The 26,130-nt window shown below is 33.2% G+C and overlaps 2 protein-coding genes across 3 annotated transcripts; one reads left to right on the forward strand and one right to left on the reverse strand.

The window, feature by feature from the left end:
- The first annotated feature begins 38 nt into the window (after window positions 1-38).
- LOC144842085 (uncharacterized) lies at window positions 39-20,238 on the forward strand. Of its 2 annotated transcripts, XR_013612076.1 has the most exons (17): window positions 39-159; window positions 2,036-2,245; window positions 10,093-10,161; window positions 10,341-10,603; window positions 10,756-12,015; window positions 12,517-12,610; window positions 12,781-12,962; window positions 13,337-14,047; window positions 14,498-14,539; window positions 14,851-14,988; window positions 15,955-16,083; window positions 16,402-16,631; window positions 16,832-16,948; window positions 17,230-17,384; window positions 17,497-17,640; window positions 18,242-19,309; window positions 19,469-20,238. XR_013612076.1 is itself a non-coding variant. In XM_078698446.1 (16 exons), the coding sequence occupies exons 2-16, from the start codon at window positions 2,044-2,046 to the stop codon at window positions 18,505-18,507; spliced, it is 4,002 nt and encodes a 1,333-aa protein (XP_078554572.1). In that variant the 5' UTR covers window positions 39-159; window positions 2,036-2,043; the 3' UTR covers window positions 18,508-20,238. The 2 variants fall into 2 exon arrangements, 1 of the variants encoding a protein (XP_078554572.1); XM_078698446.1 differs by having other exon boundaries at window positions 18,242-20,238.
- Window positions 20,239-22,384: 2,146 nt separating this feature from the next.
- LOC144843163 (galactosylceramide sulfotransferase-like) lies at window positions 22,385-23,501 on the reverse strand. The gene has a single exon (XM_078699887.1). The coding sequence runs from the start codon at window positions 23,453-23,455 to the stop codon at window positions 22,385-22,387; it is 1,071 nt and encodes a 356-aa protein (XP_078556013.1). The 5' UTR covers window positions 23,456-23,501.
- Between the last annotated feature and the right edge of the window lie 2,629 nt (window positions 23,502-26,130).

A 26,130-nucleotide genomic window follows, 5' to 3' on the forward strand; every position in this document is an offset into this window, starting at 1 on the left:
ATTATTTCTATGAACCGCGAATTTGAGGAAAAAAGGAGTGAAGACATCGAAAACAGAGAATGTATACACAAAAACAATTTGATTAATCATTGTTTTATGGATCGTTGCTAATATTGACAGTTTTAGAACATTTGGCGAATTCATCAATTATATACCAAGGTATTTATTGAGTAAACAAATTGTATTTTTTTATACCATTATCATTATGGGTTTCCAAAAATCACAAACAAAAGTAAACTAAACAGAACGACGTCGTGCGCGGTGTGGTGTGTGGGGATCAATGGGGAACCCCGGTGTTTGGATCGGAGTGTGTTAAATTGCCAATGAGAGGCCTAGGTATCCCCTAGTTTATACTATAATAGATGGTATCGGTGTTCGACGTAGCGTAGGCCTACAAACAAGCCTAGCCTAGCTAGGCCTAGTCGTTAATTCAATCAAGCATTCATTCAAAACTACAATTAAATCACAATACAAAACAAAAAATCAAAAGTACAACTTCAACTTCTTTGTTTTTTTTATGTATGCCTAGGCCTACAGTAAGCCTGTGCTGTAGTGTAGGCCTACTAGTACTAGTCTAGTGTAGTAGTAGGTGTCCCGCCTACAGTTCAGTAAGCCTTCCGTGTAGAGCCTCTGCTGTAATGGGATGATTCAAATGGATTCAAATCGGCCCATTTAATAATAATACTATTTTCTTTGCAGTGATTCATTTTATAAACATGATACTGTAATAATTTTTGTTTAATTTTCAGAAAGACTGTGAGTAATATTAAAAATAGTCATAAACTATGCAATAGAAGCTGACTTGTTTTTAAAATATACTGTTCCAACATTTTACGGTTGTGAGGATCAATCACAATACACACGGTTGACTCTAACTGAAAGTTTGAAAATCCCTTCACTGATTAGTATTAACTATTAGTAATCCTTGAATTAACTGAATTCTCCCCTACTGACCTGTACCTAAAGAAATTCGTACTGTAAGTGTAACAACATTGAAATAAATGAAGTCTTAATTCTAAAATCTGATGCACACTCCCTAAAATAAAAATGTTGGCACCTACTCTCCTTACCTGTGTGATAATGACTGGAAATATGGTAATGAGTACTCTTATTTTTTAAGTAAAAGCAGTTTATCGAAGGAACTAAATGCAGCATTACAATAAATGAAAGATCCTAATTCAAAATTAATAATAATAATATACCACATTTAGCGCCCTTTTCATGAAAAAAACATGCCCAAAGGCGCTTTATAGAAAATACATCAAGACAGACAAAAAGTTAGTTATACATAGATGTATAAAAATATGGATGCAGTTTAAAAATAAATCTATTATTAGGTAGTTAAATTTATATTCAGTTTCCATTATTAAAAAATTGGCTTATATAAAAATATGTTAACCAAAACCTCTTAAAAAAAAACATTATTATAAAAATCATTAACAAAAAAACTGTTTATACACAATATATTAAAACATCAAAAATACAACATTAAAAAGTACGACAAATTAGATTATAATAAGCATCACAACCATTATTATATAAATTATTAAAATTTAAAATACAGTTTATATATTCAACATAAAATAATACAACATTTAAAAGTACAAAAAATAGATTCTTAAAAATACCATTGTTATCTAAATAATTAAAAATATTAATCATATATTTATACTGTATATTATTATTTTTACAACATTAAAAAAAAATGAATTCACTGATCGGTACCATAGTTCATGACAAAAAGGTGTGTTTTCAATAATTCTTTAAAAATGCTCAAAGTAGTAGTACAACGTAACTCAAAAGGCAAATTATTCCAGAGAGTTGGTGCAGCCTTTAAAAAACATATCTCTGTAGGATCTCGTTTTTATCCTAGGAACGCATAAAGTGTTTGTGAAAAAAAAAAATTGGCCACCCTCAACTAACTGCCCACTCAAATCCTCTTAATTTTCTGCTAAATTGACATGTGTATTATTATTATGCCTTTCATGGGGAAATGCTTTAATTTCGCTGAATTTGTTGTCAATTTTTTTTTTAGGTTTAAACATGGAAGCACATGATGATCCAGCCCAGGCTAGCAGTACTAGCAATACTATGGACTCTTCAGGAGAAACCTCTGATCCATTGTCTACATCAATGGATAGTGCTGCATGTGAACCCAGAGATTCTGATGTAACAACAGACTTTCTTTCGTTGTCAACAGAAATGTTAACTTATGAACATCAATTCCCTCAAAATTTTGATACAGGTGAGAATGAAATGGTTAAAATGCAATAATGAATGTTTATGAGTGCAATGCCCTTTGCAAAAAAGCCGTATACGATTCGTATACGCTGAAAACGTATACGACGTATACGGATCGTATACGATTTCACTGTTTACATTATTTCCACTCTGTTGCTCCACAAAGAGTTGGCGTCGTATACGTTTAGCATACGTAACGTATACGTTGTTTATTCATGATAAGAATATCGTATACGGGACGTATACGAATCATATACGAACAAACTAGGCCATTTTATAAATTATAACAGTAGTAATGAGTAGAATAGAGCTAAATAAAACATTTAAATTGTCATTACAACAAATACGTACGTAGGCTGGCTCTCTGGCCTAGCTAGGGGATCCAGTCAAGTCGCCCCATCGCAAAGTCGCCCCATACAAAGTCGCCCAATACAAAGTCGCCCCATCGCAAAGTCGCCGCATAACAAAGTCGCCCCGGCACAGTCGCCCCATCGCAAAGTCGCCCCATCGCAAAGTCGCCCCAACGCAAAGTCGCCCCATCGCAAAGTCGCCCCAACGCAAAGTCGCCCCAACGCAAAGTCGCCCCATCGCAAAGTCGCCCACGGTTTTATTTTGGTAGTTAGTACTATACGCTGTTTTAATCATATCGGTTGCGTTTGACATTGATCGCGTTGTTACTTTGGTCGCGCTAAATGTCGTATACATTATAATGTTTATCCTATTATATACATAATTTGTGGTTTAATTTTTATTTTACAGGTTTTAATGGAGTGATGTGCTTTTTAAAAATCATTAAAAAAATAGTTCCTTGTTTGAAAGTTCTAAAAAGATTATCCCTGATTTATAGTTTCGAAAATTTTAATTTAATATGATTTTAAAATTAGTTACCAGAGCCACAATTACGAAAAGTGGAATTATCTTGGTAAAGAAATTGAAATAGTAAAATCTCTTAAATATCTTGGAGTCACTTTCGATTGTTCAGGAAATTGGGAAAAGGCCAGAGAACAAAATAATACACAGGCTAATAAAGCACTTTTCTCACTCAAAAATATAGTATATCAGAAATATGGACATCTACCAGTGAATATTTGGAACTACTTATTTGATGTTAAAATAAACCCAATTATACTGTATGGTAGTGAAATATGGGGAAAACTAAACAACAAAAAAATTGATGATATTCAAAATAATTTCTGTAGATATGTTTTAGGGGTCGGGAAATCAGCCACAAATGTTTCAATTAGAGGAGAATGTGGACGATTCTCTTTATCAATCGAAAGTGTACTCAATGTTATTCGTTATTGGGTAAGACTAGTAAATATGAACGAGGACAAATATGCGAAGAAATGTTATAAATCTCAACTTCATAAAGCGCAAAATAATAGTAATTGTTGGGTAAGCGATGTAAAGCATATGTTATGCTCTATTGGTCATGGAAACATATGGTTTTCACAAAATAATGTCCTTGATAAATTTTATATAATTAATAAAATAAAAGAAAGGCTAACCGATATGGAACGCTAATAGTAAACTGAATGTTTATAAATAAATTGTTTTAGGTAATTTGTTGCATATAAAATAAAAGACACAGACGTAGCCTACGTTCCCAATCAAATATTTCACATTTAAATAATTATGTACTGTTAAATGACATTATGCTGAATAATACTATAATATAATCTTAAACTATGTTTACAAATTGTCAAGGCACACATCTTTCTCATCATAAACCTGTAAAATAAAAAAAAATCAATTATTAATATAGCCCTAATAATAATAATAATAAATATTCATCGACCAAAGTAAAAATAATCTAGATCGTAACATCATTTTATCGCAACCAAAATTAAACACGACCGATTTCAAACGCGACGCGACTGATATCATCGTAAAACTCCGGTGGGGTTTCCCCCCATCTTCAGATGGTGCGTTGTATAGTGCGACAACGGCTGAGTAATTACGGGGGTTTCCCTCTGGGTGGTGAGCTCAGTGCGACCGCGGAGTGATTAGTCGGGGGCTTCCTCTCTGCTGATGATGGGGGGGAGCGTGCCGATCGTGTGACCTGAGACTACATGGCGGGGCTTCCCATTTTATGCCTACACGTTCCGTGTTTTTTTTTGTATCATTGCGACATTTTACGCACTTGTAAACTATTTTAACGTTTTGGGGCGACTTTGCGATGGGGCGACTTTGTGTTGGGGCGACTTTGCAATGGGGCGACTTTGAGTTGGGGCGACTTTGCGATGGGGCGACTGTGTCGGGGCGACTTTGATTTGGGGCGACTTTGCGATGGGGCGACTGTGTAAGGGGCGACTTTGTATGGGGCGACTTTGCGATGGGGCGACTTGACTAGCATCCCTAGCTAGCACCATGCAGCCACTAGTCTAGTACTAGTAGTATTATTATTAGTATAGTAGGAGCTAGGACATAAGACCATATTTATTTCTATTATAGATAGCCTAGGCTACCGATAACATTCAAACAACGTTTTTCGCAAGTCAATAAAATACGCTAAACAGGTATAATACTAGGTAGGCCTAGAAAGGACAAGACAAGGGGCCATTTTCACGATGTTGTTTGCAGTTTTCCTTTATAAAATATGACAGAGGTCAGTAAGTTCAGCCGCCGACGACGACCGAGCGTCGCTCGGTTGCCTACAGTTGCAACTCGTGGTCGACTCGGCTCTCTGGTGGCCAATCATGCATATCATCGGTCGGGTACGTCGTTCGATTTTCTCAATTCGTCACACCACGTGCGAGCTTTGGGTGGTCAAATTACATCGTTTATGTTAAGCGATATTATTCCGCGACATGTGTTGTAGTATAGCATGGAGATGGAGTAACAATAATTTGGCAAATAATGCCGAAGAGGAAAACCATGATCCAAAACAGAAGTGGGATGTGTTGATATGTACATTAACATTATATAATAATAATTATTATTTAACGATGAATACAATCGGATTTTGAATATGAAGTTGATCACTTCCGTAGAAAAAAAAATTAAAAAACAAAATTAGTGGTTATAGTAAATACAATTATATCGAATTTCAATTTTTTCCCGGTTAAGCGAACAGATGGAATTGCTTTCATTTATCTCAGCGGTATTTCTGCTTGGTGATTAAGAAATCATAAAACATGTCTTTCTTTATTTTTATGGTATTCCAATATGTTTAAAAAATAACCACCCTCAACTGTAAATAACAAATTAAATAAGTCTACTAAACATTGTTGATTTCCCATGGACCCAACAATACCCCAACTATTTCATTCATAATTGTTTATTTGTAACAGTTTATTTGAAATCCTTGTCCTTTGTTAATTCAATTGTGTGACAATTAAATTAGATTGTACATGCTGATGCTGTATATTATGTAAAAAGATGAGTCATGTTTATCAGATTCTTGAAAAAGATCAAAACTTTGAATTCTCAAAATGTGTTCTATATCTTTATTTGGAGTTAGACTCGTACTACATTCATTAAAATGATAAACAAATATCCAGCTGCAGCCGTGTGTACAGAGGGGGCACAAAAAAACTATTAGCTACTAATATTGTACACAATTTATTACATCCTTTTTTAAGTAACACATATTCAATATTATAGTAAAACGTCTATACGTCAATACGTGGTTACGAGGCGGTATGCTCGCAACAGGCTCATAGTTGTTTACCACTTCATCACATATGATATGAATAAAGCCTATAATCTTATTAAATAGTATCTCGCGCCCGCGCATATACAACAAAAAGTTACAAAGGTTCACATATTTATATTAACGTTTTTTTTTAAATTTACGAATTAAATAAAAATATAATTAAATACCGCTTGGCCTGTCAATGATGGAGGCATAAAAATGGGGGCGTGGGGTAGGCCTACCTTTTTAGTTTATCAGAGAGATGTAAAATAAGTATTTATTAACATTTACCTGGTTTTACTACGTTCGCGTACAATTTATCATTTGGATTTTACATATAGGTTATGTTAAATTGTATTCATCAGTGACAACTCTAGGAAATTTACAGCAATATTAGTTCTGATGCCTAAAATAGTAAAATGCTTTAAAACGTCGGAGCTTCTTTTTTTGTATTTTTGGCTGTTGAATGTTTTGTTGGCACCCCCTAACTCTGCAACGATGATATCCATAATGCATCGTGTTTCCATTTCACCGTTGTTGATTTACTAGCTAGAGTAGGTTATTAAAATAATACAATATAACCAAATCTAATATATAGGGGAAAGCTAGCTAGCTTATTTTCACAATGAGTGTACCACAGACTCTTTTCCTTGGCGTATTTTTCCCAGGCCTAGTTACTCTTTAGTTTACTAGAGCTGCTGCAGTATACTGCATGTTCGATCTATACAATTACAGTACAATATGCCTATAGCCTAGCTAGCTAGAAGTCATCGGATTTACTATCTACTTTGGCCTACTGTAACTAGGCCTACATCCCATTTTTTTATGGCGAGTTAAAACCCGTAGCAAAAAAAATCCTGTTGGACAACAACAATGATGATTGAAAATGAATGAAATGTGATCCATCCATGTGATGCATGCATGCAGCACACACAACACAGGCACGTTTTAAGCGAATTTATTTGGATCATTCCATATATATAATAGGGAGCCACATGTATTCTACATTTTTATTACATCGTAATTTATGGATTTTACTTACTCGTTTTAAATTTAATATACTGCGGGCCCAATTTAATATTTATTTATTTATTTCCAAGTACATTAATATTAATTAAAGCACTTTCAAATTAATAACAGCACATTTTGTATGATTCACTTATTAATGGAACGTACCAAAGGTAAAGAAATAGCAGAGGGGATAAACAAGGCGGAACAGCCTGGGTGGGTTTTTATGCTTGATAGAAAAATAACGTCTCGTAAAATACAGCACCAATTTTTTTCATTACCGAAAACTATGAACTAAATCATCATAGGGAATTTAATGTACATATGAAAGACTGAAAAAAAAACAAATTATACACACTAATTATTGAAGTCAAGATGCTCCTGCCATCGTAAACGTATGCTATCGTCGTCTTGTAAAAAGAGGGACAGTCCCTTTTCGCTTGGTAATATGATGCAGTTTGTATACACGCGTCGTATCGTATACGGATCGTATACGGATCGTATAATTAGGAAATTGTTTATAAATGATCGTATACGGTTCGTATATGTTTATTATGCGGGCAGGAACTTCCGAATTGACGTATACGTTTCGTATACGAAGTGGACTTCCTATACGAAACATATACGAAACGTATGTAAATCGTATACGTTCGTATACGGCTTTTTTGCAAAGGGTGGTACAAATAATTCCATTCGGTGAAAAAAATTAAAATCTTTCATCAAATGAAATTATTTGTACCATTGCACGAATATAAAACATTTATTATTTGTTTTATAATACACCTACTTTTAACGAGAGGCTAGGCCAGTCTAGAAGGCAGCAATACAATTGAACACAAAGTACATGTATATTACGATTCACACTGATTTTCGGCCTTTTTTAACCAACCCACAAGATCTGGGTAAGCTTTGAATAATAAATTTAATATGTGTGTGTCGTACACATACTTACCAATCTAAAACAGTCTACTTTAAAAAAAAAATTACAATGTCTTGATATTCTGGTAACTTTTATTTTGGTAACGGAATTACACAGAAAATTGACAATTCAATTTTTAACTTGAAACATGAGATTCCGTCTGAATACTATAAACAACTGAAGATTATGATTGGTATTACAGTGTAGACATAAGATGTGGCTAATTTATTAATACAAGTTTACTTCGGATATTTTCATAGTTTATCTGCACTTGGTTAGTTTTGTCTGGTAACGGAATTACATGACATGGTAATGGAATTACGCGTCTGATAATTGATTCGAATACAACATCAAATAATAATTTTTTCTATGTTTTTTAGTGTTCTCATGAAACTTTAACAATGATTGATGTCTATTTAAACCAGATTTTATAAAAATCATTACATGAATTCGTTGGATCTACCTACTATAAAAATAAACAAATGCGCCTATCTGTGGTTCACAGAGCTTAGTAAATATATCCATGATTTTCCCACTGTATTTAAGTCATATACACTATAACTAGAAACAAAATGTTCCAAATTTTAAAATGTTAACAAATTGAATTGTGAAGCTTAATTTTCATTGTCATATTCAAAAGCCTGGCCAAAATTTCTCTAATATTATTCTGGCCGAAGTGCCTAAAACTACTCACTTTAAGCTTAGATCGTCAGTGTTATCACTATTGAAGTTTAACTAGCTGTTGTATACACTGTACTACAGCCATCATCAAAATAATCATTATTAAATATAAGTTTATTCACTACTGTCATCAGCTTTATGATTATTAACCTTCATCAACTTATTTTGATTCAGATAGATCCTTAAAGTGGTGCCCGTATAGGGAATGAATTTGAATGATTTTAGCATCGATCGGAAATATAGTATCTACCGTTTACTGTACTATGACTCTATATACTATGGATTTGTTTTGGAATTGGATTCATTATTTATTAATTAATTGTTGATTAGCTTCATTTAGAAACAATTTATACAGTACTAAGACATATGTAGTGAATTAAGGTATATTACTTTATACATAACCCAATATAATTCCGTTACCATGTAATACCATTAATTTATACCAAAATTTAATTATGTTACCCAGGCTTTCTAAAAAAACTAGAGGAGACATAACTGGTTACTGATAATGATATTGGTTTGAGCATACCTAGTATTAGGATAATATAAAGTAATTTAAGTTTTAATAAGCATTGGTTAGCTCATAGAAAGTATGTTTTATAAACGTTTTAAGTGATTTTGTGCATCAATAGTAAATTTCTACTATTAGTAACTCCATGGAACTGTTTTGGCCACTAGGAATTGGATTTATTATAAATAATTAATTAATTGTTGATTCCCTTCACTTAAAAACAATTTTATGTGATTACAGAGACATTTATTATAGTGAATTAAGATACATTATTTTATACCTATACCTCCATGTAATTCCGTTACCAAATGTAATTCCGTTACCAAGTTTTCTACAAAACTAGAGAAGACCAAACAAAATGTGTAATTGATATAGGTAAATGGACATACCTAATAAGAGAATTTAAAGTAACTCAAGTTTATAAGCATTGGTTAGCTCACAGGAAAACTTTAATCAATTTTTTGGTAACGGAATTACAAACCAATTTACTAGAAAATGAATGATTTCTTATAGAAAGTGGGAGATGCGACATGAAAATTTATATTAATATTAGTGTTCTAGAGACCATGAACTCAAATAATTAGAATAATTAAAGTCAACAAGGGTTGAGTTAATTACATAGTTCAGGATTGTCTAATTTCAGCTATTTTTTCAGTTTCAAATTTTAAATTGCACATTCGACAAGGAAAGCAATTTTTGAAAAAATGTGAATTAATAAAACAAACATTTTAGTTGGAACTAAATTCCACAATATTAGTAAACAAAAAATAACACTTAAGTGTAGGTTCATGTAGATTTAAAAAATGATGATTTTGGTCTTCCAATGGAGAATTGCCCATATAGACAGCGTGACACTAAAGGTTGATTTTTGAAAAGTCTCGGCAGGTTGCTCAATGTGTAACACAAAAATATTGCACTTTGACAAAAGAGTTCAATAGTATAATGTCTCTTGAATATCCAGTGACCCACAATCCTCCGACAAAAATCTATTTAGGTGTGTAAGAATAAAGATTGCTTAGCACAATAACTCTTTGCCTGTTAGTAGTATTTTTTTTTATTATGTTTAAAGAACAGTAAGACATTTTTTTTTCACAGGCCATGCAAACAGTCCGAACTACCCAGACTACTCAGGAATTGAAGATTCTTATGATTGTGATATGAGAGGTACAGTATAAGATCTTCTTTTTTCTTTTTTTTTTAAATTCTTTAATATGCTTAGTACACTTTACAAAATATTAGGGAATGGCTGTCTGTGGCTTGGCTATAAGGTAGTAGAAGGCAGTGCTCAAGTGTTTACAGTAAAATCCAGTATATATTCAGAACATTTGTTTTTTCTTCAACAGATCCAAATTCTAAAAAGGGTGTGTGTGGACTACGTAACATTGGCAACACTTGTTTTATGAATACTGGTCTACAGTGTCTCATGAATATTTCACATTTGTGCAAATTTATATTGGAACATGATGAGTTTCAAGAGGCAACGTTAGCCAGAAAATTTAGTGATCTTATGAAAAAGATTTGGAGTGGTGAATTCTCTGTATTAAAACCTTTGATGTTCAAGAATGCTCTAAGTGATATGCATTCACAATTCAGGGGTTTTCGTCAGGTGAGCCTTTTTCTCTAAAAATGCACAATAGTTTCTATTGTTCATGCTTTTAAAAATATACTATAATGACATGTACACTTGTAGAAAATGTTTTAAGAAAAGTGATTTGTTCCAAAATAAAAACTGAATTGAATTATCTTCCTCGTCTACAGCATGATGGTCAGGAATTTCTAGCTCTTCTTCTAGACACATTACATGAGGAACTGAATCAGGCAAATGTTGTACATAAATCAATCTCGCCAATAGAAGATGTATCAGAGGAGTCGTGTGACTCTCAGAATGTATCTGAAGCTTCAACCTCTAAGTTAAGCGAACTTGAAGCTCTGGATATAGACTCTGGGAAAGAGGAAGCAACATGTAGCAACAATCTTGTTGCCACGGACCAAACGAAGGCAGTACTTCAAAAACATGAAAACGCTGAGAAAATTCAAACTCTTGAAGATTTTTATATGAAAGATGTTAAAACACTAAACACCAATGTTCTAACAGAAGAAGAGTCAATGCCTGTTACAACCGACAGTGAAAAATTCCCGAAATCACCTGGCCGTCGAGGAAGACGGCCTGAATATCAATCTAGTGTTGAACATGTCACTGAAGGAAATAATAGAGTTAAGACGAGGGAGAAGAGAACCAATGTTCTAGCAGATATAAATAGTCAAAAAGATGTAATTCATGAAAATTCACAAGGGACAAAGCTGCAACTGGATGAAACCAACAGTTGTATGGATGTTGACACTAGTAAAAGGATGAAAATGGATGATTGTTCCAAACCGGAGTTTATAAAGGATTTTTCTAAATACAATGCTATACCAGACTCGAGCAGTGAATACAGTGTGTATTCCGTGATGAATACAACCCAAAAGAACTTTGACCAGATAACCTCAGAAAAACTTTGCAGCAAATTAATGTTTTCCGAGGCATTGAAGTGTGACATGACAAAGCAATCAAAGTATGAAGATGAAGCAAAACAATTAAACACTTCCAAAGAAAAACTTGTGAATGTTTTACACAATGTAGATATAGTAACGGAAAGTTGTGTTGATGAAAATCTTCCAACTGAAAAGGTAGCATTAACCTTTGAACGGAGGTCTTCAGAAGATGTATGTGGAAATATGGTTACATCTTCATCAGATGACTTTGGTGCTACTACAGATGACTCAAGCAGTTGCCAGTTGTCAGAGGCATCTGCTGCCAGTGATAACATGTCTCAGCAGTCTTTCCTTCCAAATAACAGGAATGTGTGGAAGAATGATGGTGATGATGCTTTGAAATCTAAGGATGTTGGAGCAGGCTCTGAATCAAACCCATTGCCTCTAGATCCAGAAGCTGAAGCTGATAGGGAATGGGCTAAGTACTTAAAGCAGAATAAATCTGTTATAACAGAGACTTTCCAAGGACAGTTCAAGAGTACAGTAAGTAATCATCTACTACTGTAGAACTACTACTATGTAGACATTGATGAATGTCATGCTTTAGTACTAAATCATAAACATAACCAATATACAGTGACGTAAAGCTTTGAGCGCTCACTTGCTTAAGGGACCCCAGAGCATGAACAGCCCTAATGCAATTACCCAGTATTGGAGGGCCCATTAGGAGCACTAAATCAGGGGGCCTTTGCCCTATGCTTTATGCCGCTCTGCCAATATATATATATATACGGTTAGATTTTAAAGTCTTTTACAGAACAGTAGATGCTAAGTGAAATTGAAGCTGGATGGAAGGAATTATTTAAATCACAGTAGATTACCTTACCTTAGGTAGATTACTTTACCTTACCTTATTCATTTGTTTTATTATTGATTGAAAGAAAGAAAATAAATGTTTACGTTGAATTGAATTGAGACTGAATCGGACAAACTAATTGTAAAGCCAAAGTTTGTCTCAAAAATTACTTTTTTTTGTCATTTCAGGTTGTATGTAATGTCTGCAATCATGTGTCAGTGACATACGAGCCATTCATGTACTTATCTGTTCCACTGCCCAGAGCCATGGAAAAACAGTTAGGTAGGTACCGTAATGTACCACACATATTAAAACAAAAATAACATGAATTTTCTAAAAGTACTTTGAATTTACCTCTTATAATCTAAATCTCTTGTTTAGACTTTAATTGTTCATTCTAATATTTTTTTGTGACTAACTGAATAAATTGTTTTCTTTTTCTTTTTTTTTAGTTGTAACATTTGTACCAATAGACAAGTATCCTCCAACTCGTTTTTTGGTAACTCTTAACAGACAAGATCTTGTAGCAAATTTGAGACAGATTGTTGGTGCAGCATTCCTCAAGGAAAATCCCATTGAGGCTACAGAAATTCTGCTAGCAGAGGTTCTTGATAACCACATCTCACGATTTCTTGTAATAATATTTTGTTATATTTTAATTTCATTTTATTCTGCAGTGACATATACAGGGTCCTCAAAAACAAAACTCACCTATATCGATGGTTTGGTTTATTAGTATTCACCACTTTGAAACAAATCTCTCCATAACTAGTAAATATTGTATCCACTAATTCTTAAAGCAAGAGAGATATCAAATATTTAATGGATCTAAAGTGCATGCATTATTGATGTTAAAATATTTTTATAAAATATACTGTTTCCTAATTATTTCAGTTATCTGCTAAGTAATTTTTTGCCTATAGGTAACCATCTTAAGTTTGTAAATTACACACACAATGAAGCAAATATGTGTATATGTATTGTCATGTAAGGTTATATATCTTTCAGGATGATGGTATTCAGATTAGTTATATCAACGATTCTTGCAGACTACTCTATGCAATAGAAACTGAATCTAAGCAATCAATAGAGCAACGATACCTTTTAGATGCTTCTTCAGACATTCCTTCTGAGTTCAGAACTGACGCTACTAGGTCAGAAGAAGAGGAAAAAGTATACATGTCTTTGACAAATGTTCAGATTCTGCAATCGATGGAAAACGATGTAGATGAAAACATTGTTAATCCCCAAGTCATCAGTTCTGCTGATAACGTAATCAGTTGTGACAAAGTTTCCAGTTCCAATAGTTTAATTACTGAAACTGGTTCTCATAGTCTGACTGAAGAGATGATCAATAATGCATCAATGAACTGTGATGGGTTTGGTGCAACCTCTTTGGATCCTACCAGTTCTGGACAACAGTTAAACAATGAAGTTGGAGAAAGAATTGTTGATATTCAACACCCATTTGATGGTGTGATAAATAACCATGATGTATTACCAGATAAACTGGACAATATCAGTAACCTTGAAAGTTACAGATGTTTAGAGGAAGCTGATAAACTTTATCCTTTGACGCCATCTAATGGTGATCAATCAACAGGGGCACCAATCAGTGTGGGCTGGAAACCATGTGTTATATGTCTTGATGATTTCCCAGAAAATGAACTGCTTTTGCACACTGTTTGCCAAGGAGTTCTTTGCCATACATGTAGAGAGGTAAGAACAAAAACCTGTGGTGTTTTAAGAATGTTTTGTACTTAGCCATAAAATCATAAAAAAGTTAGATCTCGCGGTACGAACTAAGAGATCAATTCACAAATATAACCTTTATCAAGGATGTACCAAGCTTCCAGGTTAGGTTTTTTTTAAATTTATTTTTAGACGATGACATAGAAAAAAATGTAAAAAAAACAGAAAGCATGAGGATCGGATTGAGGATTTAAATAATGTGCATGACACGACGAAGAGAGATGGCAAAAAAAACATGGAAAGAGACACATTCAATAATAAGATGGAGACAACTTAATTTAAAAGAAAACAGTTGATTAGGTTATTTGCAAGAAAAATACTGTGATTATAAAAAGCATCAAAATAATCCGACGATGGAGATTGCAGATCTTCTAAGTGTATTTGATTTTTGTCACTAATGATGTTTTATTCTTTTAGAGAGTTACTGCTCACTGTGGGTTTGAAGCAATGAAATGTCCAGTAAGTGTCTTCTATCCAATCTAAATAAATACAATAAATAGTTATTATTCAATAAATATTTTAGCATTATTCATTGAAAGAGAATTGAAAATTTTATAGCATTAGCAGTAACCTCCGAAGAGTTCTGTTTGATATGATAAAAAATGTCAGGCCTTATGATTGACTGCATAAAGGTGTTTGTATGTATTTTATGGAGTTTGGGACCACAAGAAACATTTTATATAGTTTTTGGTTTCAGTATGCATAATACTGTACTGTAGTCAAGAAGCAGAATCTCGTTTCACTAAACAACAATTCTCTTTTTTAATAAGGTGTGTTCACAAGAAATTGACCCGATTGTAGATTATGTTCCAGTTGTTAGCAGCTGTCGGACAGTTATCATCAATAAGCGTATATTACTTTTACCCATACAATTCCAGTTTTTATATGAAGAAGACTCAATACAAAAGGTAAAGTTAAGCTCTGTCTATGCTACCAAACTTAATGTGACAAAAAATATATGGACTCGATGATGTCATATTACTACCATTGAGCACATCAAACTTCTTTTGGTTCTAGTTGGATAGTTTACAAAGGCTCAAATCTTTCTTCTCCCTAAAAGCCTTCTGGGTTTATTTAACTGCACTTTTTTACTGGCCCTTATGTTAATACTAAAATTATAAACTGCTTATTTATTCAAAGATATTTCATTGGAACTCCATTCTGTAGTTTTCCACAATATCATTAGACTCCAAGATTGCAAATAAATTTGCGAGCTTAGTGTCGTTTTTACTAGACAATAGAGAGGTTTCGCAATCTTACGAATACGATAACGAAAACGGATACGTCACGCACACGTATTCGTTTTCGTAAGCCAGTAAAAATCTGTTTCGCATGGCAACAAAATATTGAGGGCGCCGTCGAAAATATAACTGCGGTAAATGTGAGCGAAGCACAGGTACGTGTTGCTTGGCTGCCTAGGCCTAGCGTAACATCAAAGCGAGTGAAGACTTTAAAAACTTCTATTTATCAAAATTGACCTGGCATTTTAGTAAATTACTTTAGTAAATTACTTTCAATAAATCTATAATTATATTATAATCATGAATCATTCATGATTCAAATGCAAAATGTGCAAAATAGGTCAAAAACTATACTCGTTTTGTAGTTACGAATATGACTGGTGATATTCGTCAACACAAATACGCTTTACGAATATGAAATGGGGATCAGCTCAAAAGTTTCACAAATGTGTGACGTATCCGTTTTCGTTATCGTATTCGTAAGGTTGCAAAACCTCCCTATTATGTCCTGAGCTACCATTGCCCAATAACATTCTTCCATCAATAATAGTGAGATTTCATCCTAAATACCTAGGAAAAAATAGAATAGGTGTCCAAACAGTTTGATTACAATACTACTATTATTTTGTGTAGGCTTGTCTGTTTGGCCATCCACGTGCAATGTATATTCCAAATGAAATAGATGCTGAGATGCTTTACCGTCGCATTCAAGATATGCTACTGGTGGATGCTCCTTTCAAATTGGTTTTGTCTGATGGACAGGTAACATTAAAAAAATAGCAAAGATTTATAAGAACACTATTTGAAAACAAACATAACAGAACACAACACAAACATACGGTTTATAGTCCGATAAGACTTGTTCCACCACCGTAACTAGGAGCAAATCAGCATCAACCCCATGCCAATTTTGATTGCTCTTTAAGTACACTAAACCCTGCCTTAAGCGCTCGGCCATTTGACTCGCTCAAATTATACTGATGTTCTTACTATGAATTCTATAAATTTCCTTTTTTACCAATGTTTTTTGTTCATGTTTCTCCACTCTTTAGTCAGTTTGATGTTATTGTCTTTCTCTAGGGATATCAATGTAGTCGATGTAGCTATGAGGTGCACTGCCGAGGTTGTGAGATTTCTTGCGAAGGAGTGATCACTCTCCAATCCAGTGACACCATCATGGTGGTCTTTGATAACCTACTTCCAGAGCAGATTGAGATCACCAGTGCCTGTCATGAGGATCCCATGTTGACGGATCTCCGTCAGGATGACTCCATCACATTAAAGCAATGTTTTGAGGCATTTTCCAAGAGGTAAGTCGTTGTGTGGGCTCGAGTCATAAATAATATTAACCTGAATATTTTGAGGCGCTCTTTATCAAATAACAGTTAATATAAATATTTGTGTTTTTAATTTAAATTACTGATTATATTTGTAGTGTAGACAGAGCTTAACTTTACCTTTTTGTATTGAGTCTTCTTCATATAAAAACTTTAAATGTTCTGTTCACCAGTGAATACTTAGATGAACATAATCCTTGGTTCTGCCCTTGTTGTCGAAAGCCTCAGTGTGCAAGCAAGACTTTGTCAATATGCCGTTATCCAAATGTTCTTATTGTCTACCTCAAAAGGTAAGAATCTTGTAAACTTCATTCTACATATTTATACAAAACTGTGTGATGTCCAGCTTCCAGCACCAGGACAATTTCCATTATTTTATGTGCAGATGATGGTGGTGTTGTTGGCAAAAGACTGTTTAAATTATTTTGAAAACATAAATATTTCGCCTCATTTGTTTCACAGACAAGAATCTCCTTAATAGTGGTGTATACCCTAAGTATGGGGTGTCCCAATTGAGGAATTCTAAGGTATTGAATGTCATACATACATTGTTTCTAAATTATATTATCAGATTTGTCTTCCATAACTTGATGAGTACCAAACTGGAGAACAACGTTTTGTTTCCATTGGAAGATCTTAATGTCAGTTCATATCTATGCCCTGCCATCAGTGCTGACAAGGTCCAGTTGCTGTATGACCTTCAGGGATGTGTATGTCACTTCGGAGGTGAGGATTACCCTTTATATCTTGTGTTCCGCATTGAAATCCTGCAATGGATTCAATTACACATACACCAATACTGTCAACATCTGAGCAAGCTTGTTGATTATTTTTTTAGGTGTGAATGCAGGTCACTATACCTCGTATGTTAGGAACCCATTGACTCAGGAATGGTATTACTGTAACGATGAAACAGTACAAGAACAAACGCCAACAGAAAAGGATGCTGCCAGTATTTATATACTCTTCTATTGTAGAAAAGGTGACTTTTCACACTAATTCTTCACAAAGCATATGATAGTCTTAATAAATATAAATATGTATAGACATATTGTTCAAAAACAGTATTCAATTAATGTAATAAAGTTTTGAATTGATTTATTGACTGACCTAAATTATGTGAAATATCATAAACACTGAAAGTGTTGCATCATAAAAAGACAATAGAATTAAAAAAAGGCAAAATTATCATTAAAATAATATCTTAAAAGGATAAAAATACTGACAATTAGTAGACTATCATTTAAAAAAGGTAAACATACTGACACTAAAATTATATAAAAATATTCAATGTTTTTGAAAATATGGGGGTGGTTACGGTAGGCCTACTATTGTCTGTTGAATATTGCATGCATGAATGATTTGGATGCAGACACTCTCCAAAACGCAGTATCTGTCGAGTCATTAAAAAAAATGTGTAATTCTTACCAGCCCTTGTTGATGGAATCCATTTACGACTTTTAAAACCTGAACTGACTATAGAAAATAGGACATGGAGAAAATATTAGAAGTAGGCCTACTACTTAATAAACAAATCTCATTGGGCATTCACATGTATAGAATATATTTGGGTTCTTTTTCAGGTTCAAATGTGGACTTTAAATTCCCCAAAAGTTTGCAAGAAATCGAGACAATTACCTCAACAACATCAACCTCTGGAATAACATCAAGAGATATGCCATCAGATGCAGGAGATATGGCATCAGATCACAAAAAGACCACAATGAATATTGATGAGAATATGACGATGCTATACAACTCGGACCTAGATGATTTATTGAAGGAGTTGCAAAACAGAAAAGAAAAAAATGAAAATGATGAAGATATGAAGGAAGATTTCTATCAATGACAAGTTTGAACATTTTTGAAAGAAAAAGTTAGTTTTTCTAGAAATCATTGGAAGACAAGTGTGACATTTGTAGACTAAAGATGAAGAGTGATTGTAGAGTACCACATTTTCACTGTTTTATAAAGTTTTGTTTATTAAGTTGCTAAACTTTTTTTTAAATTAATAATAAAGGAATGATCCTCATATCACATTTATATTTTTAGTTACCATCTAGAAATGCATCCCTTTTCCATTTGTTTTAAAGAACTGTGGTTTATTAAATTGTTTATAAACATCTGCAAAATAAAATTATGTACTGTATAAGATAAATGTTATTCTAGATAAAGTGTAGTAACAGTCTCATCCAATAGTTTATTTCATATTTGTTTTATTTTTTGTAATAACTTTAATTTCTTTTATTTTCTAAATGTATTGATACATCCTCAAAAATATTTTTAGTTGACAATATTTTTTCAAAGTAAAGTTTTGTTATGCAATGTTATATATACAAATGTTTCAGGTGTAGATGTGGTTTGCTAATAGATGAATCGGGGCAGAGGAAACACTTTCATAGTTTACCCTTCTGGATGAAACCATTACTCAACTTAATTTTGTACCAATCATGTCCAAGCTTTAGTTAAAACTGACTAAAACCTAGTTTTACCATAGAGATAAAATACAATGTTTTTTTTTTATGCAAATAATAAACACTTAAAGCAAACTCAAAGAGAGATTTAAACTTGAAGAGTGAAATAAAATTAATGGACATACATTATACTGAAATTGCTGAAACATCCACACCAATTCATGTTCTTGTTTTACTGTTTAAAGGCTGAGAACATGCTACTCGTCTTTGCTCTGCCATATGGATTTCCCACAATTTTAGTTAATGTTTGAACTTACATTATTCTACTGAGGTTACTACATTTTATTACTGCAATAACCAAATTTAGTTTAGTTTCAATGTCAGTTTATGAGGCAGTCACTGCAATAAAAAGTGTGTTATGATAGCTAAGCTTGATAAATAATGGCATATAAAGGTTAAAGGTTATACAAAATATAGATAACTGCAGGAGAATAATTTTGACAAAGTATTCAAACATTTTCTTTCTGTACACAACAAATTTTCACAAATTTATATTTGAAATATTACCATTGAAATGGTGTTGAATTATTGTGATTGGTGATCGGAGGTGGAAAGAAAGATATTATATACAGTAATGTCATTAAAAAAATAATAGATAATATTAATGTAAACTAAACAAGATAGTTCATTTCTCTTGCCATCGTTTTTTCAGCAAATTTCTTTAAGCATTGCAATATTTATAATAATTATTATATTTTGAGTAAGGCTATACAGTCAATAGTTTGATATCATTCTATCTAGCCATTTGATTCGTTTAGTGCATTAAAGATACAATGCTACTTTATACAATTGTCATGCATAACAAGTATATTTAATAGTAACACTTTTATTCTAACATAATTAAGTAGTGTTGGATCAAGATTTATTCAGATTCAGGGCTTGGGGTTCAGTCTACTTACATAATAAAACAGTCTATTCAGTTTTTTTTATTCATCAATGGGTTTTGTATTGATAATGATATCAATAGATTTGTATCTATTACAGATTTTTATAAAGCATGTAGACCTAGTTTGAATAATAATTATTGTTTCTTGAAAAAAATAAACTAGCTATTTCAATACAATGTATACATTTAAAAACTTGATTATTAAAATCAATGAAACTGATGAGAATCTAGTACTCTGCACTTATTATTTGTGTCGATTTAATACCTACTATTTATGGACGAGAAATATATATATAAATACCGAAAAATAAATTCTGGTATTTCAAGTTTTTAGTTGAAATGAAGTGGATTACCTGAATGTCTGCCACAAGCTTTTTGCTTTTTTGAACATGCCTTCTTCAATCATATTACCTTTCTTTACACCATTTTGTATCCTGTTTTTATTTGAAGAAAATAAATGTTACTTTGAATGAATGAATGAATGAATATTGAGTGTAGGCCTATAGGCCTACCAGCTAGTCCATTTCTTGGTGGGTGATGGTTACATGTGAAATCTTCCTATAAACCATCTCTTTTATTGTAATATTCAAGAAAAGTAAAATATTGTTATTGCTCTTGTACAACATGGCATTCTATAACAAATTGAATTTGGATTATATTAAATTAAAAAGTAAAGTATATTTTAATCTATATTGTGCCCTCACGGTTTTGCATAATAATTATGGCTGAATGAAAAGCGAGTGTACTTTACTAGGCCTAGAGTAGTAACCATACTTACCGTACCTTGGGCCGGCAGCTTGGTGTAAAAAATATATAATTAGGCCTAGTAGTAGTACGGTAAAGCACAACATTTCAATCTACTAAACATACTGTTTAACATTTCTAATTTACTTTAGTATAATAATTATACAATACATTCACTAATTTGATACAAACAAAAGTGTGTACTTCCCATTCTTTTTACTTAAAATAAGGTTTATAAATAAAAGTGTCATTATGTCATACCCGGTATCATACCTTACATCATACCTCACCTTGGCTAACTTTATTCAAAAACTTGAATTAGGCTACCTGCGCGCGGACTAGTAATTTGACTAATTAGGTTTAACTAACTGACTAGGTTTAGTTAGTCCAGGTCGGCCCTGGAAGTTCTCTATTCTGGGGTAAACCTAGTCTAGTTATAATATGCGCTTTCCAAGACGTATAATTATAATAGGGGTATGAAAAAAAGTGTCCGCTCATATAATAGTATAGTCTGTAAGATACCACGGTAAATAATTGTGCCACACCGACCATTACATGGTAATTTTTTATTTCATTACAACAGCAAAACAAAAAAATACAAATCAAAACAAAAACAACGAGCTGACACTAAAGAAGAGCGTATCTATCGTTATTTTTTTTCGTAAATACACTCAACGTACGTTGAGACATATTCTAAAAATATGTAGGAGGATTACGAATTCATTTTATATTTTATTTAAATATTCAGGTTGCTTTTATAACTTGCAGTAGTAGTCATAAAGCAGTAAAAAATAGTGAAATTCAGAATAAATGTCCGTTCGATTTCGGCGATTTCAGTGAAAGAAAAATAAAGACGTCTTAGGCCCAAATCTTAGGAGTGGAATGGCAGGCGAATCCGAATCAGGAGGCTAATAGACCTACTAGCAGTAGTTATTTCATTTTTGTATTTGAAGGTTCAAATCAATATTATTAATTACGCCAACACCATGTGTTGCAAATAATAGCTCAGAACACAATGCAAACAGGGTGCAACAGTTGTACAATTATATGCTATGCACAACGGCTGTGAACAAATAATGTAGAGGCTACTGTATTATGTAATAACTACTTTAATAACATCACATTAACGAAATAAGTGACCTATAACAAACATTAAAGATGTATTGTCTCCCAAAAAACATCCCAATACGTCATTTTGTAGTCCTCTTTAGAAACAAAAAATAATGACAAATAAAAAACCTCATTGGCAGATAATTTGACTATTTTTTTGCTTTAAATTACAGTTTTTTCAGGTAATTTTTTTTCCGATCCTATTTTTTGATCAAAGTGAATAACTATTAAGTGATATTAAAATGGCATATTCAACAAAACACAATTATTTGTATATACAATATTATTATTAAGATTATTATACTTATATTTATCTTTTTCCTTTTCAGAACAAAAAAAAACCCACATAGCCTGACATACATTAATATTGATCAGTCTGATGCACCATTTTGTTTGTTCTTTTAAAACTAAAAACAACAAAATAATGTTTTTTTAAAGGCTAATACAAATATCAGAACTAAACTACGTGCAATGTTTTCCATTGTTTCAACAACGTCTTGTACCAGTTATAGCTAGTTAGCACCTTGTCGTTTGCGTATCAACGCCGTATACTGTACATCGTTTAAAGCAAGCGCTTTGCAAATGTCTCTTGCCTCCTCTTTAACAACGATGTTATCTTCACGATAGTCACTGACATCACGCTTTGACGTATCTATACACTCGTCTTGAATTGCCCCAAGCCGACCTTCAAACTCCGCCAAATCATTCCAAAAACCTGGCCCATATTCCGTAATCTTCTTCCAAAGTGTTTGGTTGTAATAATCGTAAAGTTGTTTATCGAGTGCGTTCCAGTTTTGTATTTGTAATTTAGTTTCTGGACTAATTTGATAACGAATGCGGGAATTACGAATTCCTTTAGAGATGTACAAAATGTCATCCCAATTCCAACATAAAGTGTTTTTCATTAAAACCAACGAATGGTTGAAATATTCTGATATTAATACAAAATCGAGTTCTTGTTTTAACGATGTAAATACGTTATGAAATATAATTTTATCAGTCTGTAAATTTGTGTCCAACCCTAAATCATATATCTGACCATTTTTAGCTTGATTTTTAAAGTAGAAACCGGGTGTGTTGTAAAATTTATCAGGGTCTTGAAAAAACGTACCAATGGGGTCATCAACATCTTTAATTCCCGCACTGTGTGCGAAATCAAAATATCCAAATGAAGATTCAAATTGAGACACTGGGTTTCGGAGGATCGTGACGTATGTTGCATTTGGGAATACCGCTTCCATTTCTTCGCGATTGTATCTCACGTGATTGGTTAAAAAATGGTATTGATGTTGAGTATTGCTTCGATGGATCATGTCACGTTGGAAGTGGTTATAGCTTGATATAACATGAGTACCAACTCCTACACCAAAACTTAGATTACGTGAATAGCCATATCGTTCGAATATGGAAGCTAAAGTTGTGCTTGCAGTTTTGTGTGTTTTTATAAATACGATTCTGTTTGTTGGTCTACATTGTGATATGCCTAAACGGGACTGTGTAGGCCTACTGACAAAATCGTTAGGACGCCCATCTGCCATGTGTAATCTGAAATTAAGTAAACATGATATTGTCAAATATTGCATGGACTTGTTGGTACTCCATGGATATTGTAAGCTTACACCACATCACAATATGTGAAGCTGTACCGCGAGTCAAACTGAAACCCCAACGACTTCGATTGTTTAATCAACTGGCTTCGCTCCTTACCAATGAGGACTTCAAATCTAATCGATGTTGGCCAATTATGTTCATTCATTATGTTGTTTACATTACATTTAAATGAACAGAATATCAGATTATGAAGTACTATTTCTGACCCCTGGCAGGCCTCTCTGATATTATCAGAGCATAAAAACTCTATTTTCGAAAATAGGCCTTACTCGTTTAATATCTGGGCGGCTATGATCAAACATTGTTCATTACATTATTGAAATTAACATTTCTTTGATTGAAGAAACATTAGCAAATGTCAAATACAATTTAGCGTAGGGCCTACATTATTAGTGATAGACTATACTATATACGATAAATAAATAACTTGAAAATAATTGTTCCTTCTTTTTTCTACATATGTAATTTTTTAAAGTTTTAAACTTGCTAATTGGATGTATTTATTGTAAAATAGTATACTGATTAAGTTTAAATTAAAAAATATTATAATGAAATGTTTACAATTGTTATTGTAATGAGTAAATGTGATTAATACACAAAATAAAAAATAGGGCCTATATATTTAATAATAATCGTACTTTCGTGCTTTTCAAAATGTTGGCCTAATTCTTGGACACATTTGTCGAATAGGCATACACGAAAAGCAACAGTTTTAGGCCTATAACGGAGTAATAATAAAATATAATATGTATAATAATGTAATGTTAAGGTAATGTAGGCCAATCAGCCCAAAGTACCTAACTTGCACACTTAGTTCTGATAAATATTTGGATATTGTGTCTTTTCCTATCCTTCACTATTTACAAATCCTCCAGCAACATTTATTTTGCCGAAACAATTTCATGGGTCTCTAAGAAACATTATTAACTTACCTGTACCGGATATCAGAATCTGCATAATACGGTTCAACATAATGAGAAATCAACGTGTAAAAAAACATTACACAAAGTGCAACGAAAATTAAAATCCGTATTTGCCGTCGCATTGTGTCTGATTGATGGTGATGGTCTGATTGAAAACTTCATCAATTGACAATGACGGTTGATTATTTGGACTGTACCATTGTTACAATACGGGTAATACCATCCTGAATGAATCATTATTTTTTTTTTAATACGGTATGCCTTATTCCTTATTCTTTCTATTCATCGTAAATCTTTCAATAAAAACCTACTACTTTGGATAAACCTTGAAGTAACCCATCCTAAATTAAATATAATATAAATATATATATATATATAATAAAATACAATATAACCCACTTTAAGTCAATAGTAGACATAACCATTGAATGGAGCATGGATTAATGAGTGATGATGAGACTAAATAATGTTTTTTTTTTTTATATTTTATGTTAACCATCTTTAAAGAGGGTATTCCCTTCCAGTTTAGCCTAGTGGGTAACTGATATTCAGGCCCAAAATTTTTATTAAATATCGTCCCATGTTTTATAGTAAAAATCGTCCCAGTTTTCTGCACAAAAGCTATTACAGTTCACTTCAATGTAAGACAATACCAGACAGCGCCTGTAAGTGCTTATTTTATAGAATAGTAACCCGGGTTACGGCGTAGAGTCTTTACGGTATTGAGTCGGGAAACAAAATGCATATTATACGGGGGTTTTTTGCCATCATACTTTAATTTGGTTGTCAACAAGTCTTACTTACAAAACGAACATTATAGTGGTTCAGCAATAAAATGCTTATATTGATAATACAAGATGGTTGCTTCATTTTATATTCCAGTCAAACACACATTACATAGTTTGAAATTGTAGTCGTTGAAGATAATGCTAATGCCACTAGAGACGCAACACAACGGCGTAACGCAACGTAAGGGGTTTGACCAATCACAAGCGATGGATTTATTCGACTGTTGCTTGTCATTGGTCAACTCGTGCGGCGTTACGTCTACGTCCTTGCGTTACGTCCTAGTGGGAACCAAGCATAAAACACAAATAAACACAGAAATACACAACAAAGATGGGTATTGTTTGTTACCAACACCGACAAGACCACCAGTTAACTATGGCATTAGCTTAATTCATCCTCTTCCGTCAGTTGACCATGTTTATGCAGTGTTGAGTCCTTGAGCAAGATTCTTTATCCACATTGTTCCTCCTCACCCAGGTGATAGAAATGGGTACCGGTATGTAAAAGGTACTGGGAAGGTAAATCAGACTCGTTTGTGCGGGAGGAGTGGCGTACCCCCCACAAACATACACACTTAGTGGAGTCTGGCCCAAACGCTAAGGAAATGGAAATGGGCACCACGGCCGTTAGCATCATTAGCTTAGGTTTCGACTTCACCTTACCTATGGTTAAATTGGAGGCGCGAAAGTGCTCCAAAATCTGCTAAATTTACTACATTCTCCATTTGGAAGATATTTCCACCGCTTATCATTTAGAATTAGCTCAGTACCGGAAATATTCCAGAAACGCATGTCGCAAATACTTGATGGTTTAACTGGAGTAGTCGTCTGTATTATTGAAGACATCCTCGTGTAGGAAAGATCACGCCAACAATTACCAACGGTTGTCATCAATCGCTTGAAGTCAATATTCGCACGTCATGAAATTCCTCAAGA

This window comes from Antedon bifida, chromosome 5 (genome assembly GCF_963402885.1).
Source record: "Antedon bifida chromosome 5, ecAntBifi1.1, whole genome shotgun sequence".
NCBI classification, from domain to species: Eukaryota; Metazoa; Echinodermata; class Crinoidea; order Comatulida; family Antedonidae; genus Antedon; species Antedon bifida.

What these genes read in the sequence shown, in the direction of transcription:
- LOC144842085 (XM_078698446.1), top strand. Translation starts at nt 2,044, where the DNA reads ATGGAAGCACATGATGATCCAGCCCAGGCTAGCAGTACTAGCAATACT. An exon ending in TTTGCCATACATGTAGAGAG is followed by an intron (nt 14,048 to 14,497) that starts GTAAGAACAAAA and finishes TTATTCTTTTAG; the next exon opens with AGAGTTACTGCTCACTGTGG. An exon ending in CTTATTGTCTACCTCAAAAG is followed by an intron (nt 16,949 to 17,229) that starts GTAAGAATCTTG and finishes TTATATTATCAG; the next exon opens with ATTTGTCTTCCATAACTTGA.
- LOC144843163 (XM_078699887.1), bottom strand. Translation starts at nt 23,455, where the DNA reads ATGCAATATTTGACAATATCATGTTTACTTAATTTCAGATTACACATG.